The sequence below is a fragment of the Cardiocondyla obscurior genome, linkage group LG23 (assembly GCF_019399895.1).
Source record: "Cardiocondyla obscurior isolate alpha-2009 linkage group LG23, Cobs3.1, whole genome shotgun sequence".
Classification (NCBI taxonomy): Eukaryota; Metazoa; Arthropoda; class Insecta; order Hymenoptera; family Formicidae; genus Cardiocondyla; species Cardiocondyla obscurior.
Window position 1 is genome coordinate 3,129,296 of NC_091886.1, and position 15,378 is coordinate 3,144,673.

The following is a 15,378-nucleotide window of genomic DNA, read 5'->3' on the forward strand; positions in this document are numbered from 1 at the left end:
ATGATTCTCGGAAGACAGTGCTTATTACGTGCAACGTTATCGCGAAGATTCTTAAACGGCGGGTTAGGTCGAATTCACAGTCTATCTAAAATGCAAATTGACAAATTGATCGCAATAGTGACTCAAGAATAATATATTGTCATAGTTACGTCATTGCTCAATGAAAGTAGGAGTACTTATTCAAATAGTTTTATTTTATTTTATTTTATTTTTTTTTTATAAAAAAATTTTAACTTAACGTAATTTTCTCTTTTTCTTTTTTTCTCTTTCTTTTTCTTGCTTTTAATTTTACTTAATTTTTTTTTTTTTTTATAATTCTTTCTATTTTTAAAAATTATCTATTTTATAAATGAAAGATAACAAATATCTCAAGTATCTTCTTTGAATTCATTACCGTCTTTTATCTCGAGTGACACCTTGTTATCCCTTCCTTTGATACTTGCCTCCTCCACTTCGTGTTACCAGCTGATTTCTGACCACTACTGTTCTCACAAACGGCGGCGTTCTCTTCGTCATCGTAAGGTCGTCATCGTCAGTAGACGCGTCGACTTTGTTAATAACAGACGTGTGAATCATCGGTCGAGCCGATAGTACGATATCAAGCGATCGCGCCGACGAATCGGCAGTAGACCCGTGAGTTTCGCGCAGTGAACACGTCGCTGTCACGAAACCCTCCCGCAATTTTTATCAAAAGTGTCGCATTTAAATAATCTTAGCACAGTCTCTTTTTTTTAATTTAATTTTATTTTATATTTTTTTTTACAAATTATTAAGTAGAAAACAGTATACATATAATAGTTAAGTAAGTAGCAGAAGGGTGAAAATTAATTACGATATAAATAATTTAACGTTTAAATATAACGCCTCAGTTTGCAAGGAAATATATAAAGGAAAGTGATGGTTCTGGCTTGCCAAATTAATTTAATAACTTGTTTCGATATCAACAATATCGGCAATCATAAATTAAAAAAGAAAAAAAAATAGTGGTGTTACTTTGCAGTAAATAAATACTTTAGAAGCGTTGTGTCCGATAGCCGCGCGAAAATCAGTACCTCGTCATTGTTAGCTTTGCGAATGGGAAAACACAGAAAATCACGCGGAAGGAAAACGTATTTTCGTACGCGATTCACAACCACCCTCGTGTACGCGAGTGATTGTCGTTTACGGCACCTGTTGCTACGTGACTTCCTCGCGGAAGCAAAACAAACGATTGAACTTCTCTTTGACTGAACCGCGCATTTGTTAAAAAAAAAAAAAAAAATAATATTAAATAAATTATGTTATCGCGAGCTTAAAAGCCTCCTCCACTATTTTACTAATTTAATTTGATAGATCTTAATACATTCATCCGCATGCTGATTGCACAGCGGGAATTCGCTCGCGGCAATTATAGACGAGTTTCCTTGAAGCATTCGAGAAAACGTCTGGCGCGTGCATTCGCACGCATCGCGGGAATTCTTTATTCGCGCAAACAAGCGCCGGCGTATTTAAACAGCTGCTACGACGAATTATTGTTGCGCCGAGATCCAAGGGAATTCGATAATGGTAGTTTTGAAATTACCTCCACGCTCGCGTATTACTTTGGCCTTCGGCCTTGCCTCCGATTGTTTTAATTCAACAAGAGATGTTCCAATATAAATTAATTTTAGACCGAACTGTTTAGTCTCCCTGTACGTCGTTATTTCTTTTTTTATTCTTCTTTTTTTATTTCTCTTTTTCTTTTTTACGCTTCGTAAATATTTTCCCTTCCATTTCTGTATAATGTTGCTTTTCTTGGATTAGTCACGTATTATGTATTTGCCGGTAACGCCGGGAACTCGCGCGCGATAACGTTCTTATCGGAGATTACGCGAGATCTTTTCTCGATCTTTGCGCGACGTCGTGTCATCTCGTGCTCAATCGAGCCGGGTTTCCGCGATCTTGGCTCTCGTTCAACAAAGACTTCCGAGAACTTACGACGCTCGAATTAGGGTAAATCGATAACGCGATCTGTAAGACATCTTATCGCCGCTCGCGCTCTGTCGCATCAACAAATTACGGTGAGACGAGATATCTTCGTGAAAGATCATTTTATGCGATGATCTCGCGTGCCGTGGGAAACTTATCTGAATCGGTTTCTTTGCGTTAATGCCCTTCAGTAAATATAGCATGCCACTGGATGAATTATTAATCAACTATGTACGTCGTTACTCTATGAAAAAAAATGACAAAAAAATCGCGACACTTGTCTTTGGCGCCAATTATTTTTTATACTTGAAATTCATGTGACAGATTGCCATTTTACTTTCCTTTACTTTTTTTCCATTGCAATTTGTAGGTATTTTATTTTATTTTACGTTACATTTTTCTATTTTAATATTTAAAAAGATAGAATCATGCAACGAAATAAATTTTGATAGCGAGCAAGACATCCACGTAGTAAACGAATTCATTTCGGTTCGACGGAAGTGAACGTCAACGACAGTGAGATTCCGCAAAGTCACTGATAGTGCGTCGTGAACGCTGTTCGATGCTCGTGTTTCATAGAAGTGGGATAGTTTCATGAATGAGCGTCGATCAAGGACTGAACATGCTGCAGAAGCATGGAAGCAAGTTACACGGCTCCATGTATAAAGGCAGAGGCGCGTTTCTAAAATCCGTAAGTCGTCAGTCTTTTAATTTTCTTGCCAATTTCACAAGTTTCCTCGACCCATCGGCCGGTGTACAATTTACGATCTAATAGTAACCGTGTCGTCGCGTCACCGCACGATCGCAAACAAGATTCGCGTGTCTAGTAGCGTCGGTCAGGTAACCGGCGACCACGCACGGTCCGTTACAACGAGCTAGAGACAGAGAAAAAAATATAAAAAAAAAAAAAGAGAGAGAGACGACGTGACATCATCATGCTAAAATGACGAGCGTTGTCACACTAGATATCGATTTCTCCGGGCTCTCGATCTCCCGATGAACGCAAGCTACGGTCCACGTGCGCGAGTACACGTGAACTCGCACGCGACTGGGTCAGGTCTTTTCTGATATGACTAATCGTCGCTGATTGTCGCGGTGACTGTCCAGCTTCTCGCGACTGCGATCGCGAGCTAAGTTCAAGATCGCATTAATATCCAACGCTCGCACTTTGGCCGCTGCCAATCTCTGCATTTAAACTAAGCGAACGTCTCTGAATTTTGAAGCAAGAGCGGTTTTTAAATAATTGTAAAAGCTCTGCGTGTACACAATTACTAATTGAACGGAAATAATCGAAGAAGAGAAAGAGAAAAAAAAAAACCGTGTATAAATAACCGTTTTACAGATCGTCAACGGCTCGGACTTGGAGATATATTTTCGTACGTTTCGTAACGTGGCGTTTTACAACGCGATTCGCGCGTTCCTCGAAACGTCGTTTAGACGCCGTGGCATCGCGACGCGACATAAACCGACCTGCGAGAAGTCGATGTATGCATGTATGTACACCTCTCGGTAACGAATCGCCTCAGCCTCCATTTCAGTCCTTCGCGGAATCCGCTGGCTCTTCACGAGCTTCTCTATCTTTGCAAATAGCTTTCTCTAACGTTTGTCGCGCGATAAATTCAGCTTTTATAATTCTGTGTATTATATAATTGAAATGTTACATGATATCGTGCATTATTTTAAAAATAACCGCATCTTTTTTTTTTTTTTTAATTTACTTGAAAAAATTATTTTCTTAACATTCTCTTCATATATTTTTATTTACTTAAATTATTGCGCGAGCACTAACAATAGCGCCGATAACACGAACACTTATCGCACGCCGCTGATATCAGACATACGTGAAAAGATATTTCGCCGGCACGGAAATGCCAGGAAACTTTCAGATATATAACAAATACATCGGCAGGCTATTTTTAGCTGCAGCCGCAGTCTATTCGTCGAAATTACATTATCGATAACGTTGACTTTAATCGAGCAGTTATGCGTGTTCGTTCTTTGCAAATGTACGATTATATCACCGATATTTCGGCGGGATATTAGATAATTAGTCACTCCCTCGCTTGACTCATCGGATGACTCTTAAAAATATTTGCCATTTTATGTAAAGGACTCAACACAAATAAGAGATAAGAAATCACGTTAAAGAAATATTTTTATTTCAGAAAATTTTGGAAAATAAATTCTTATACTCGCTTATTATCTGCATATATCGCTCAAAAAATTTTTATTCAAGATAATTTTGATTGTCATTTATTTTTAAACGCGATGAGAAAGAAATTATTTTTGTCTGATTAAAAAAAGTAAATTAAAAAAAAAGAAAAAAAAAAGAATGAAAATAATCAACTTTATAAACTTTTTTTTTTACTTGCTTTAAAATTCATAACCCGAAACTCTCGTTTTCAAGGCTATGTAAAGACGTCACGAAATGCGTCCCGAAATTGCCACTGTTAGTATAGTTGAACCAGCTGGCCTCCTTTATGCCCCGCATAACCGACGGAACGTGTGCGGGAAAACGTGCGTTTCTGCTTGCATTTTGGTCGCACAAGGCGTCTTTGTTAAAGATGCTGTGAACGTAACATAGCGCGGCAAATTTCTGTTTCGTAAGCATTATTATTTAAATTACATTTATTCAGTAATCATTGCATAACTGAATAATTTCAAAGATTGTAAATTTTTTTGGGTGGGATTTGCAACGAAAAATAGATTATTTATCGCGGACACGGCTACATACGCGACAAAACGACGACGTCGTCGTCTTCGAATCGGTTCTTTGTGTCTGGCGAGAGTCGATCGAGACGCCTACAGCTGTCTGCCAATGTGCTTTCTTAGCGATAACGGCTCTCGATCGTCCCAAAGTATACGTAAAACGTACACGAGGATATCGATTCTCATATTTCCTCGCGGTGTTCATTGCTTTGTGTTTCTTCCACGGTCGGAAATTTATTATACTGCAAGGCGGTTGTAATAAGTGTGTAATAAAATTTATTTTTTATTTTTTTTATATATCATCTTCAAATCTTTCTAAATTTATTCGGAATTCTACGGTCGCTCTTCGAGTATTAACGAGTTTTCCGGCTAATGAGATTACTAATTTCTAACGGGGACGCAAGCAATATCACAGCAAAGCAGCCTGTTTTTAAATTGTTATTGCTGCCGGCACAGGAAAAAGCCACTCGCGAATGCTATTTATGGCCATCGTAAATCAAACGGCGCCGAAGAGCGCGTGGTAGCCGCCGCAACACGACGCGACGCGGTGCGATGAGAAGCGCGAAATATATCCATGTTCACTCACCCATCGAAACCCTCTCTCACACCCGCACATGGGCATTCATCAAGCCCGGCGACGATGTCAGAATCGTCGCACCGTAGAATTTCGAGAGGTGGCCCTTGACATTCCAATCGAAAAATCGAAGCCCCCGCCCGAACCTCCTCGATCAGAATTAAAAATAAGATTTTAAGAATCAGCTTCACATTTTTTTTTATCGATTATAATGTATTTTATGACGCGCGCTGATTGAAAATATTAATAATAAAATTTGTGGAGGAGAAAAAAAAAGAGGGAGCCAAGTACTGATAGTTTCAAAATTGATGAAGTGACGCAAATATTCGCGATAAAAGTTGACAGATGATTTTAATTAAATTCAATTAAAATAATATTAGTTAAAATTAAGAGTGCTAATTTTATAGAGGACTGCAGACCGTCCGCGCCGAGGGCGACCAGCCTTCCGAGGACACCCGGTATACTTTCGCCGAAATTCCGCGACTGCGAGTTTCCTCACGCACCTCGCCAGACTGCATTCCGCTCTTTGTGTCCCTTTTTTCTTGCAGACAGTGCCAGGCTTCTTTTTTTTTTTTTCTTCTTTTTTTCGCCGACGCTTCGCGATGCTGATTTAAGCCGAGCGAACTAAGCGGTACCCTTAGTTGGTTCCGGGTGATTACTCGTGTCACGAAGAGATAGGGATAAAGAAATATATCGTTCGCGTTTATGAACTTTGCAAACATTTCTTTTTTTTTTTATTTTAATCGAAAATTTCAGGGTGTTAGAAAATTCAAAAATAACACTTTTTTCAAGGATGTTGTTAGGCAGCTTAAAAAGAGTATTCCGAGGAAAGCTATTTTGTATTCAGCCTCGAAAACCTGGCCTGAATTCTTCGAAGCTTTGTGTCCTATTCCCGATCGGTGAGATAAGGTAGACTCGGCATTCCTTCTGATTATAAATCAGTCAAGGGCTGTCGCGTGCGTGTCACGTACAGTCCTACTAAAAAATATTCAAGCGACCGTAACTCTATCCGTTTCTCGATTTCGGAAGTTACGTCTCGGAAACGGAAAATATATTAAGCTGGCGCGGACGGGAACGTAACAGTTTTAATTAACCTACAGTCTGCGTTTATAATTGACAACCAGCGGCACGGAAAAATGAATAAAGCGACAGATTTCGATGATCTTTCCGGCAGACTTGTCTCTGGTAAACTTTCTGTCGCAAGTGACTCGCCGCAAAGTGCTTCGACGGATGCACTTTCGACCGGGGCAGCTTCTTACGTAACATCTCTCGCAGCGGGAAAACGACGCTGACAAAAACCGTTTCTTTTTTTTCTTTTCTTTTTTTTTTACTGTCACCGTTCTGGGAATCGAGTTCATTTATCGTTGTCCCACTTGCCGCGTTGGGGTTACGCTCTTGATTGAGACTGAAAAATTTATTATTTTTACGTGTCGAGAGGTTCCTGGAATCGTAACGTTAATCAGAACATATTCTCGATTATTTTTTATTTTTACTTTCTTGCAGAAAATTAATTTATCTCTTCTAATAATTTACAGAGAGGTCACTCACATTTCATTGCTCTGCATTTTTTTCGACTTGATTATTTAATTTCGAGCGTTTTAAAACGTGCGAAAAGTGACCCCGCGTTGTCTCGGTGGGACTCTCGCGGGCTCCTGTTTAAATCCCCGTAATCCATTTAAACGTCGCGTCCCTTTAACTCGCCGGGGCGTCACGTGCGGGCGCCCGCGTGGTTCGTAGGTCCGCGAAGGAGCCGACACGTGCGTCACGTGACGCGTTGGCCACGTGACCGTTCGCGCACAACATGCGTCGCGCGGCATCATTTCTCCTCAGTGCGAGCACGACCGGCGCGCGAGATGTTTGTTAATTGTAGAGTTTGCGCCGCCGCTCTTTGTACCGATCTCCGTCACCGGCGCGCCGAAACGCGACGTACTATCCGTCCGCGCGACCTCCGCTCTTCCGCGGTTTACTCGTCGTAGCTCGTCCTCGGGATCGCCTTTCTTCGATCCTCGCCGACTCGAAGACGCGTGGGCTACGTGGCAATCGGACGCCAGCCAAGTGTCAGCTGGGTGCGCACTTCTCTTTCTTTCTTCTCTCTCTTTCTCTCTCTTCCTCTCTTTTTCTCTTTCTCACTGTCTCTTTTTATCTCTTGCTGAGTGTCCCACTTGCAACAGGATCGAGCCGAGAACGATCCCGCTAGAAAAATCGGAGTTCCCCTTTGAATCTGTCGATTCTCAGATAAAGAGCTACGTTCTCGCGTCATGGAAACGATGGATCCACGTGTCGCGCTATCGAAGACGGCAAATGAGATAGCGGGCCGCCTCTGCGTCTTCGCTTTCGCTCATTTCTGTCTGGTGATAAGCGCATCAATCGTGCCGCGCGCGCGTACAGAGATACGGAGCTAATGGATATTCCTCGATGCACAGCTTCCGACTTCCGATGATCGTGTTTAGGACGTAATCTTTGAAACGTTTATCGAACTCGTTTTTTATATTCATCAATTATATTTATCGGTTGTAATCCTTTCACGTAAGATCAATTACTTGCAATTATTTTCTCGAGTAAAGGAAAATATTTCGTTGGGAGATAAGATGCCGAAAGGAGATAACAGTCTCGATTGATTTCCCCGAGAGGTATCGGACGTTGCGCCTCCCGTATTGCACGCGCCCGAGTTCTACGTGCCCACGCCTATGCAAATCCCACAGAATTATCGAAAGAATGGACGGAATGCCAACGTATCGCCCGTCCACACACGTCTCGTGATAGTTGCACTTGTGCCGATTGTATAGCTGCGTTTATGCCGCAAAACGGGCTCCCGGAACGCGATAACTGGCGCGTCACTATTTTGACACGCATCTCGTATATTTAACGAATTATTGTGATCGAATTAGGAATCAAAAGCGCGATTTTTACAAGTGCGGTTCGTCAAATGTCACGCGAAAACAACATAAAGCTTATCGAAAGTAAATTTAAATAGCTGTCGAAATAATTAAACGAAATTAAATCTAATTGATTGCACGGAGCATTTCATATTCGTCTGCAATAATGTAATTAAAAAAAAAAAAAAACGAAGATACGAAATTTATTTTAAATTATTATCAAACGTCGCGTTCACATTTCTTTGTACAGTTCCGCATATTAATTATTTGCCGTGAAATCCTCTCGATAAGTTCTTCGGAACCGTGTTCCGGGTTACATAATCGCACGCTGGCTGAACAATGGCGAGGTGCAATTGTCGGGCGAGTTTTATCGAACGCTTATATCGACCTCGAGCGGCCTCATACATTCCTGACGGCATCTCCATCAGCGAGCTTGGTATTCCGTCGTACGTAGACGGGGAATCGACGCACGGTGCGAGACTAGAAAGCCTGATCGCTTTTAGAAATCCCAGGATTCTAATTCGCGAGATCCGGGTCTCGCGCGCGCATTTCTCGATCGAGCTTCATTAACTAACGCGTGGGCCAGTTTTGCATACTTCACCCGTTTTACGCGACCGCGCCGTATATTTCTCGCGACCTGGTCCGATCGGCTCGTTAGTCTCTTCAGCCTCGCCAAGCACGAGCTGCCAATTATCTCCCAGGACCTATTATTAGGCCCTTGCGGCCGGCGAGCTCCCTCCGCGGTTTAATCGACGCGCAATTAAAACATCCGCGAGCGCGATCGCCGATACGTCTCCGGTTTGCGCGAGTGAAATAAATGTTCGTGCGCGCGCTTCGAAACTGTCGGAGCGATATTTTTAGGAGGCGCAATGGCTCCGTTCGCGGCAGATTGCAACGAACGTACTGATTTCCGTGTAATTTATTTTGACGATGTCGTTCTGTTTCGTGCAGATGTCGGAGTTCCCGGTGGAGGGAGGCGAAAACGGGGACATGCAGACCGTCATGGAAAACTTCCAGAAGAAGAATAATCTGGTGACTGGCAGGACGCACCACGTCACCCATCATCCGCAGGTTACCACGACGTCGTCGCAGGTAATTATCCTCCGTCTCTCTTTGATTATCAAATATTTGCGCGTGGCCGCGCGTATATTTCTCGCCGCTCCCCGCAGCCCGCGATTCGTCGTGGCTTTTTAAAAAAATAGCGAGACTTGTCACTTGTATTTTCGTAGCTTGTATTTCCGCATAAATTGATAGGCGCGCGATGCGTTTCGAACATTTGCTGTTAATTGACGCGCGTGAGAAGAGCGTGTCGTAATAAATTTCAAAATTCATCTGTACAAACCCTGGGTTCTCCAAACAGCGGAATCGTCTCGCGGACGAGAGGGACCAGTGGAAAAAAAAACGTTACGCCGAAGCGATCGTGAATTTTGATCGGAACTAAGCTGGAGACTGCTTTTAAATTGAATCGATCGCTTCGAATAAATCAAACTCGTCCACCGGGGCGCTTGTAGATTTTTCACGCGAGATCGAAACTCGAAGCGATACATTTTCACGCGCCGTGCATCTTTACGGACGTTCGGCAAAAATAACGCGCTGCAATATTAGTTCGGTTAGTCTTCCTGCTCCGGGGAAAACACAATCGTCACCGTCTCCGCGATCGTCTAATCCGATGTTTGCGCCCGCGAATTACACGGCGTCTAATCTGTCTCCTTGTCCCGTCTTTTCTGCGTCAGCTAGATGAGGTGTCGCGGCGCCTACAACGCCCACATACGAGACGAATTTCCTGAAAGTAGACGCGGAAATTTGGAATTATTTACACGTCGCGCTTCTATCGCTACGGCGATCCGTTAAAAGCGCCTAAAATAATAATCGCCGTCACCGCTCGCGCAAGTCGGCCGATCCGCCTGACTGACGACGACTTCCATTCACATTCTTGTCTAATTTATTACTTTGTTTCACGGACCGTAAACTTTCATAAAGCTTGATTACTAATTACTACACTTGATTAATATTTCAAAAAAGAAAAAAAAAAATTTTAATAGATAATCAATACAAATTGCACTTTTGTGTTACTAAAGTTTTAAATTGTCAGAAGTTGATTGCAATATTGCGCAATGGTAACGATATGGAAATGGGAATAGAACGTTCGACATTTGCATGTGTGTCGAAATTTCTTCAAAGCGCGCAAACTAGCGATAATTACACATTGATAAGACTGACAATAAAACAAACCGCGCCGCTCGTTCGCTTCCCCACGTTCCCGTCGTATTTAAAGGCAATTCGGATTTCGATCGAGTTTTGAACGTGCGAGGTTATTTCGACTTCAAACGCGCCGCGTGCTGGCGTTTTTTTACGCTTTCGCGTTTGACGACCCGCGCGCGATATATCTCGCGATCAAAGTGGCTGCGTCTCGCGAATAAAACCACTTGTTAGACGATCTCCGATCATCGGTACAACCGAAAGCGATCGCACGAACGACTGTAAGTATGTACTGCGCAACGTGCGGTCGCCCACGTGCATATTTTTCCATTGAAGATTAATTCCGCGCAATCTTGGTGTCGCGTTTCAAGGTCCCTTCTCCCGTCATATCGAGAGAGAGAGAAAGAGAGAGAGAGAGAGCATTGCCTCTTTCTAAATTTACCGGGCCCTTTTTCGTCTTCGGGCTTAGCCAAAGCCATCTCATACTTTGTAATGACTGTTGGCCTATCGCCAGCCCATCATTGGTGTACTGTGGATGCTGTTTACATTTTTTTTTCCTTTTTTTTTCGTCTAAACCTTTCTAGTTCGTGCTCTCCCAAAGAAGCTTTCGTGTGAACTGTAGTTCTCGCTTCTAGTCTATTTATAAAATATAAGCGTTGACGTAAAAATTCCATCGCGTTTATCAAATGCGATTAACGACGGAAAGGGGAAAAAAAATATTTATTGCCAGTAGAAACTGATTTACAAAAAGAATGCGGCTTAGGAAAATTAAAATAATCGTTTGTACGCGATTTCTTATTTACGGAGTGATAACGAACATTTTCGATGCGTGTAATGAAAGGCAGAAAAGAGATAGAGATAGAATTCGAGTAGGAGGAAAACGAGTGAATCATCTCTCTCACGCGGGTCTTAAATAGAACGAAAACGGCTTTTGACTCGGCAGATGCTGACGACAAATCAGAGCCAACACCAGAGTAGCAGCAGCACTAGTACCAGCACCAGCAGCAGTACGAGCAGCAGCTCAAGCAGCAGAGTGGCCAAATCCTCGCAGAGGATTCTCACCTCGTCCTCGTCGAGTGAGATGAAAGCGAGTTCCATGAAGAGCGACCTCACGGAACTCAAGCGCGGCATCTCCGAGATGAAGAACATCTCAACCAACTTCTCACAACGGCTGCGCAACAGCATGGAGAACCTCGTGGACAGGTTGGTTTGCTTTCCAATTAATAATTCGAAGCTTGAGACTTTCAAGATTAGATTATCGATCTGCGTAACAGAAATCTCGAGAGAAGAATAATTCTTTGTATTATTTTACGTGCTTTTTTTTACAAAAATAATTCATATTTTTAAGATACTTTCGCTTGCCAATTTAATACATATTGCAATATGTTTTCTGGCTGTTCCGAAACGCGTCAACGGCAAATATTTGTGTACGCATAATTTAGAATCGCGTGCTATTTTTACGGTAGTTAGATTATTTTTAACGTACATTGCTCACGTGTATTTCGAAATATATCGTTCTTACAACGTAATCCCGAATGATTTGAATTGATACAAATTTCTTTGCATAAGGACTTTTCTTTCTTTGTTTTAAATATTAATTTATTACTTACATTTTTTTCTGCATTCTTTATTGAAAATTATTTTATCTTAGGATGTAATAAAATATTGAGAAATAAATATGTCTTATTGAAAACATTTTTTTTACTGATTCTGCAGAGATGGCAATGGACCGGAAGAGACCGATCTCACGGAACCACTGGTGACTTTTCCGGATCCGGACACGCCACCGCCTGTCAACGATGCTGTCGTATTGGCAGGCGGTTCCCCGTCTCAACTGAGTTCCCTGAACTCGCTGAACAATCTCCATCACAGCATAAGCCCTCCAATGAACATACCGAACATAGCGAACTTGCCTGCCGGACAGGAGACCATGAAGTTCGAACAGAAAAAAATGACCAGCGCCTCGAAAACAAAGGTAAGCTTTTGAAAAATTTCCTTAAAGAAAAATATCCGAAGCTAAGTACTTAAGTATGTGCCGATAAAATAATAAAAAAAAAGCACGATGCGCGACAAGAATAATTATAATAAAATACATAATGCCCGTCGATGATATTAAATTTTATAATCTTGAAAACAAAGTCGGTTTCGCGCACGTTATCAGCACGTGGCGATGCCGAGCCATTCAGCGTTGCTGTCTGCAAAATACATACCTAAAAATACGTATTTGATAAGAATTGCGCGATTGATTTAGTTCAGATTTGCCAAACGGGTCACGGCGTTTGATAGACGCTATACATTGGGAACATTAGCGATAATGTCGTTGTATGGCGATGGCAGTCCGAGGTGTGGCTTCCTCCAGGTAGTCTGGGCCAAGGACTGCGTGTCCTATTCTTGGGCAGCAAACGCGAGAAAAAAAATTCGAGACTCGCCGTTACGTATCGCGACATTCAAGTCGCCGGTTTTTTATTCGGCCCTCGCGTTTAATTGATTCCTTTTCGCCAGGTTGTCACGGATGGATTCAGCGCCGAGAAAGCGACGGCGAACAGCGCGGAGATGCGAGCTTTGCAAGCTGGCGATGTCTCGTACAAAGAGCAAAGCGCCGCGACGGCGGCGAGGGCGCGCGTTGAGCTTGACGGCGTCTCGGCGGAGAAAAGCGTCGCTGCTGCAAGGGTAAGTGATACTAATACTTGATTAAAAAAAGCCCTCGGTCAAACAGTCCCCAAACGTCGTATTAAAATTTAAAAAAAAATTAAATTAAATAAAGCATAATAAAAAAAATAAAATATAATAAAAATAAACTTGGCGAGGAAATAGGAAAAGTCGGAGCGTACGTAACAATATAGGCGGAAGTCAAAGTAACGCTCGCGCAAAAGTAACACACGCGAAGGGAACATGGAAAAGAAATTTCATCCAGCTGCGAATAAACGTCAAGAGCGCATGCCGCTGCGGGGAAACCGCAATTGCGTAAAACTATATGGCACCGTCGTGCTTATTGCTTCCGGTCCGGCGTAGAGTACGGTACGCGATCGGTGTCACGCGGCGGAGCTGCGCATTCCTTTCGTGGTCAAAGACCTCCGCGTTCGTAAACAATGCGGCGGCTCGAATTAAACGTGGGTGGTCGGGGGAACTTTCCTCGATGGACATCGAGGTGCTCTTTCGAAAGCCCGGCCCTTCCTTCGCGTGGCCGGCAGCGGAGTCGAGGGGAAGATTCTCCATGGGCGCGGCTGTACAATTTGGCACGAAGTTCGCGGCGGCGTGTGGAAACCCGCGCGAGTAAAGGCACGATCGCGGGGTCGTTGACACGTGCGTGTATTGCGTTTTCCACAACGGTATCGAGGGCCTTGTCGCGCCGCTGTGCCGAAACGGCGCCTAAGTTATCGCGCTGCGTTGCCCTCAATGAAATTTTACGTTTAAATTCCACGTTCATTGGCCTGGGAAGACGCGAAAAAAATTAATGCCGTATTGTTTAGTAGGTGTTTTATCTGAATTGAATTTATAATACCGACAATAAGGAGCAAGGTCCAGCGATCCAGGCTGCGCTCGAACGCGACTCTCGAGGCGCGCTTCTTCGCTCTGCAAAATTTGCGCAGCGTTTTCCGCTGAGTAATACGAGTCGAAGCTCCGACGTTTCGTTCAATAACGGTCGCGATCACGGCCTTGACTATCGGCCAAGGTAATGATTTCGCAAAGGAGACGCGCGCTACGGCGAAATGCGAATGGGCCGTCGCGACAGGCGGATCGGCTCGCGGACGGTCTCGTGTAATCGCGAGACAACGTGTCGTTCGGTTTGGCTTGGGTTCAGAAATTTGCGTGCTGCTGACTCAAGAGTCACCGTAGTAGCCGGCCTAGCTGAATTCGTCTAAATATAGATAACACCGCCGAGCGTAAATAATCGCGACACGCAAGTTCCATGTACCGGCCGTCCGCTGAATCAAACTCTCCACGATTGAGAATTCGTTCTTCAGATTGCAATCCACAAACTTTCAATGTTGGTAAAAGCTCGATAAAAAAGAAAAATTTACAAATAAATAAGAACCGTAATAAAAAAAAATTATACAATTTTATAAAGAATTATTGAAACCTTTTTTTTAAATTGCGTAATCTGCGTTACGCGTATAGTTTTAACTTGTAACATTTGCAAATAATTTTTGGTCTTCTATACCGCGTTTTGCATTATTAAAAAAAATATATATATATATAATTAATTCTTCCATATGCACGAGCATTTCTTCGTTGATAGCATCTTCGCGTGATTCGCGTAGGTAGACCCAGCCGGGCGCAAAAAGACCCGGTCGGCTCTCAGGGAAGATGAATCGTCGTAGGATAAAAAGATGCGTGCTAGTCTCGAAACCGCGGACGGTTGCGTGCCACTCGGGTTCGTGGGTGTGTACGGCCATTATTTCTCTCATATCCCCCTTTTTTTTTTTTCTCTCTTTCCTTTTACGCGCCGCATTGCCCTTGACCTCACGTGTCGGCCTTGCGACGGCTGTGCTAGTCCACGAATCAGCTCTTAGCTTCGCGATCTCGTCGCGGGTCATTTTCTCGTCCAATTTGCTAAATTATGCAGAACTCCAAGTAACAATCGGAACGCACGCCGCGCGAGACAGCTCGTTACGCAGGTCGAAAACAATTTAATCCCAGCTACGCGATCAGGCGCGCAACAAAGGCAACGTTCCCGTACGTGCGTGTCTCTGATAAAAGACAATACGTACCGTTACACTTATCTCTACGAGATTGGCTTGAAAGCTCGCCCGACAGATGCCGCCAGACTTAAGTAAAGAGCAACGTCTTTTATGCCGCCTCATTGTTGAAACAGACGCGCCTAGAGTTCTCCAAGTCAGTTAATAAAAAGATTCGTCGATTAGTAATTGGAATTTTTCTTCGTGTTTGTATTATTTTTTTTTCTTTTTTTTTTTAAGCGTTTTTACGCTTTAGAAGCTCGCTGAATAATTTATTTTTCATGAAAATGAAATGCGAAGGATGTGGAGAATAAGTTAGAAATTGGAGAGTCTGCGTAAATACTCGGATCTTCACATTTGTATATCTATTCTCATTATTGTACTGTGTATCTTG

At 42.9% G+C, this 15,378-nt stretch overlaps 1 protein-coding gene across 1 annotated transcript; it reads left to right on the plus strand.

The window, feature by feature from the left end:
- The first annotated feature begins 301 nt into the window (after positions 1–301).
- On the plus strand, positions 302–13,011 carry LOC139111215 (NAD(+) hydrolase sarm1-like). Its single transcript, XM_070671357.1, has 6 exons — positions 302–802; positions 2,400–2,638; positions 9,058–9,198; positions 11,249–11,508; positions 12,022–12,280; positions 12,808–13,011. The coding sequence occupies exons 2-6, from the start codon at positions 2,546–2,548 to the stop codon at positions 12,994–12,996; spliced, it is 942 nt and encodes a 313-aa protein (XP_070527458.1). The 5' UTR covers positions 302–802; positions 2,400–2,545; the 3' UTR covers positions 12,997–13,011.
- Positions 13,012–15,378: the final 2,367 nt, after the last annotated feature.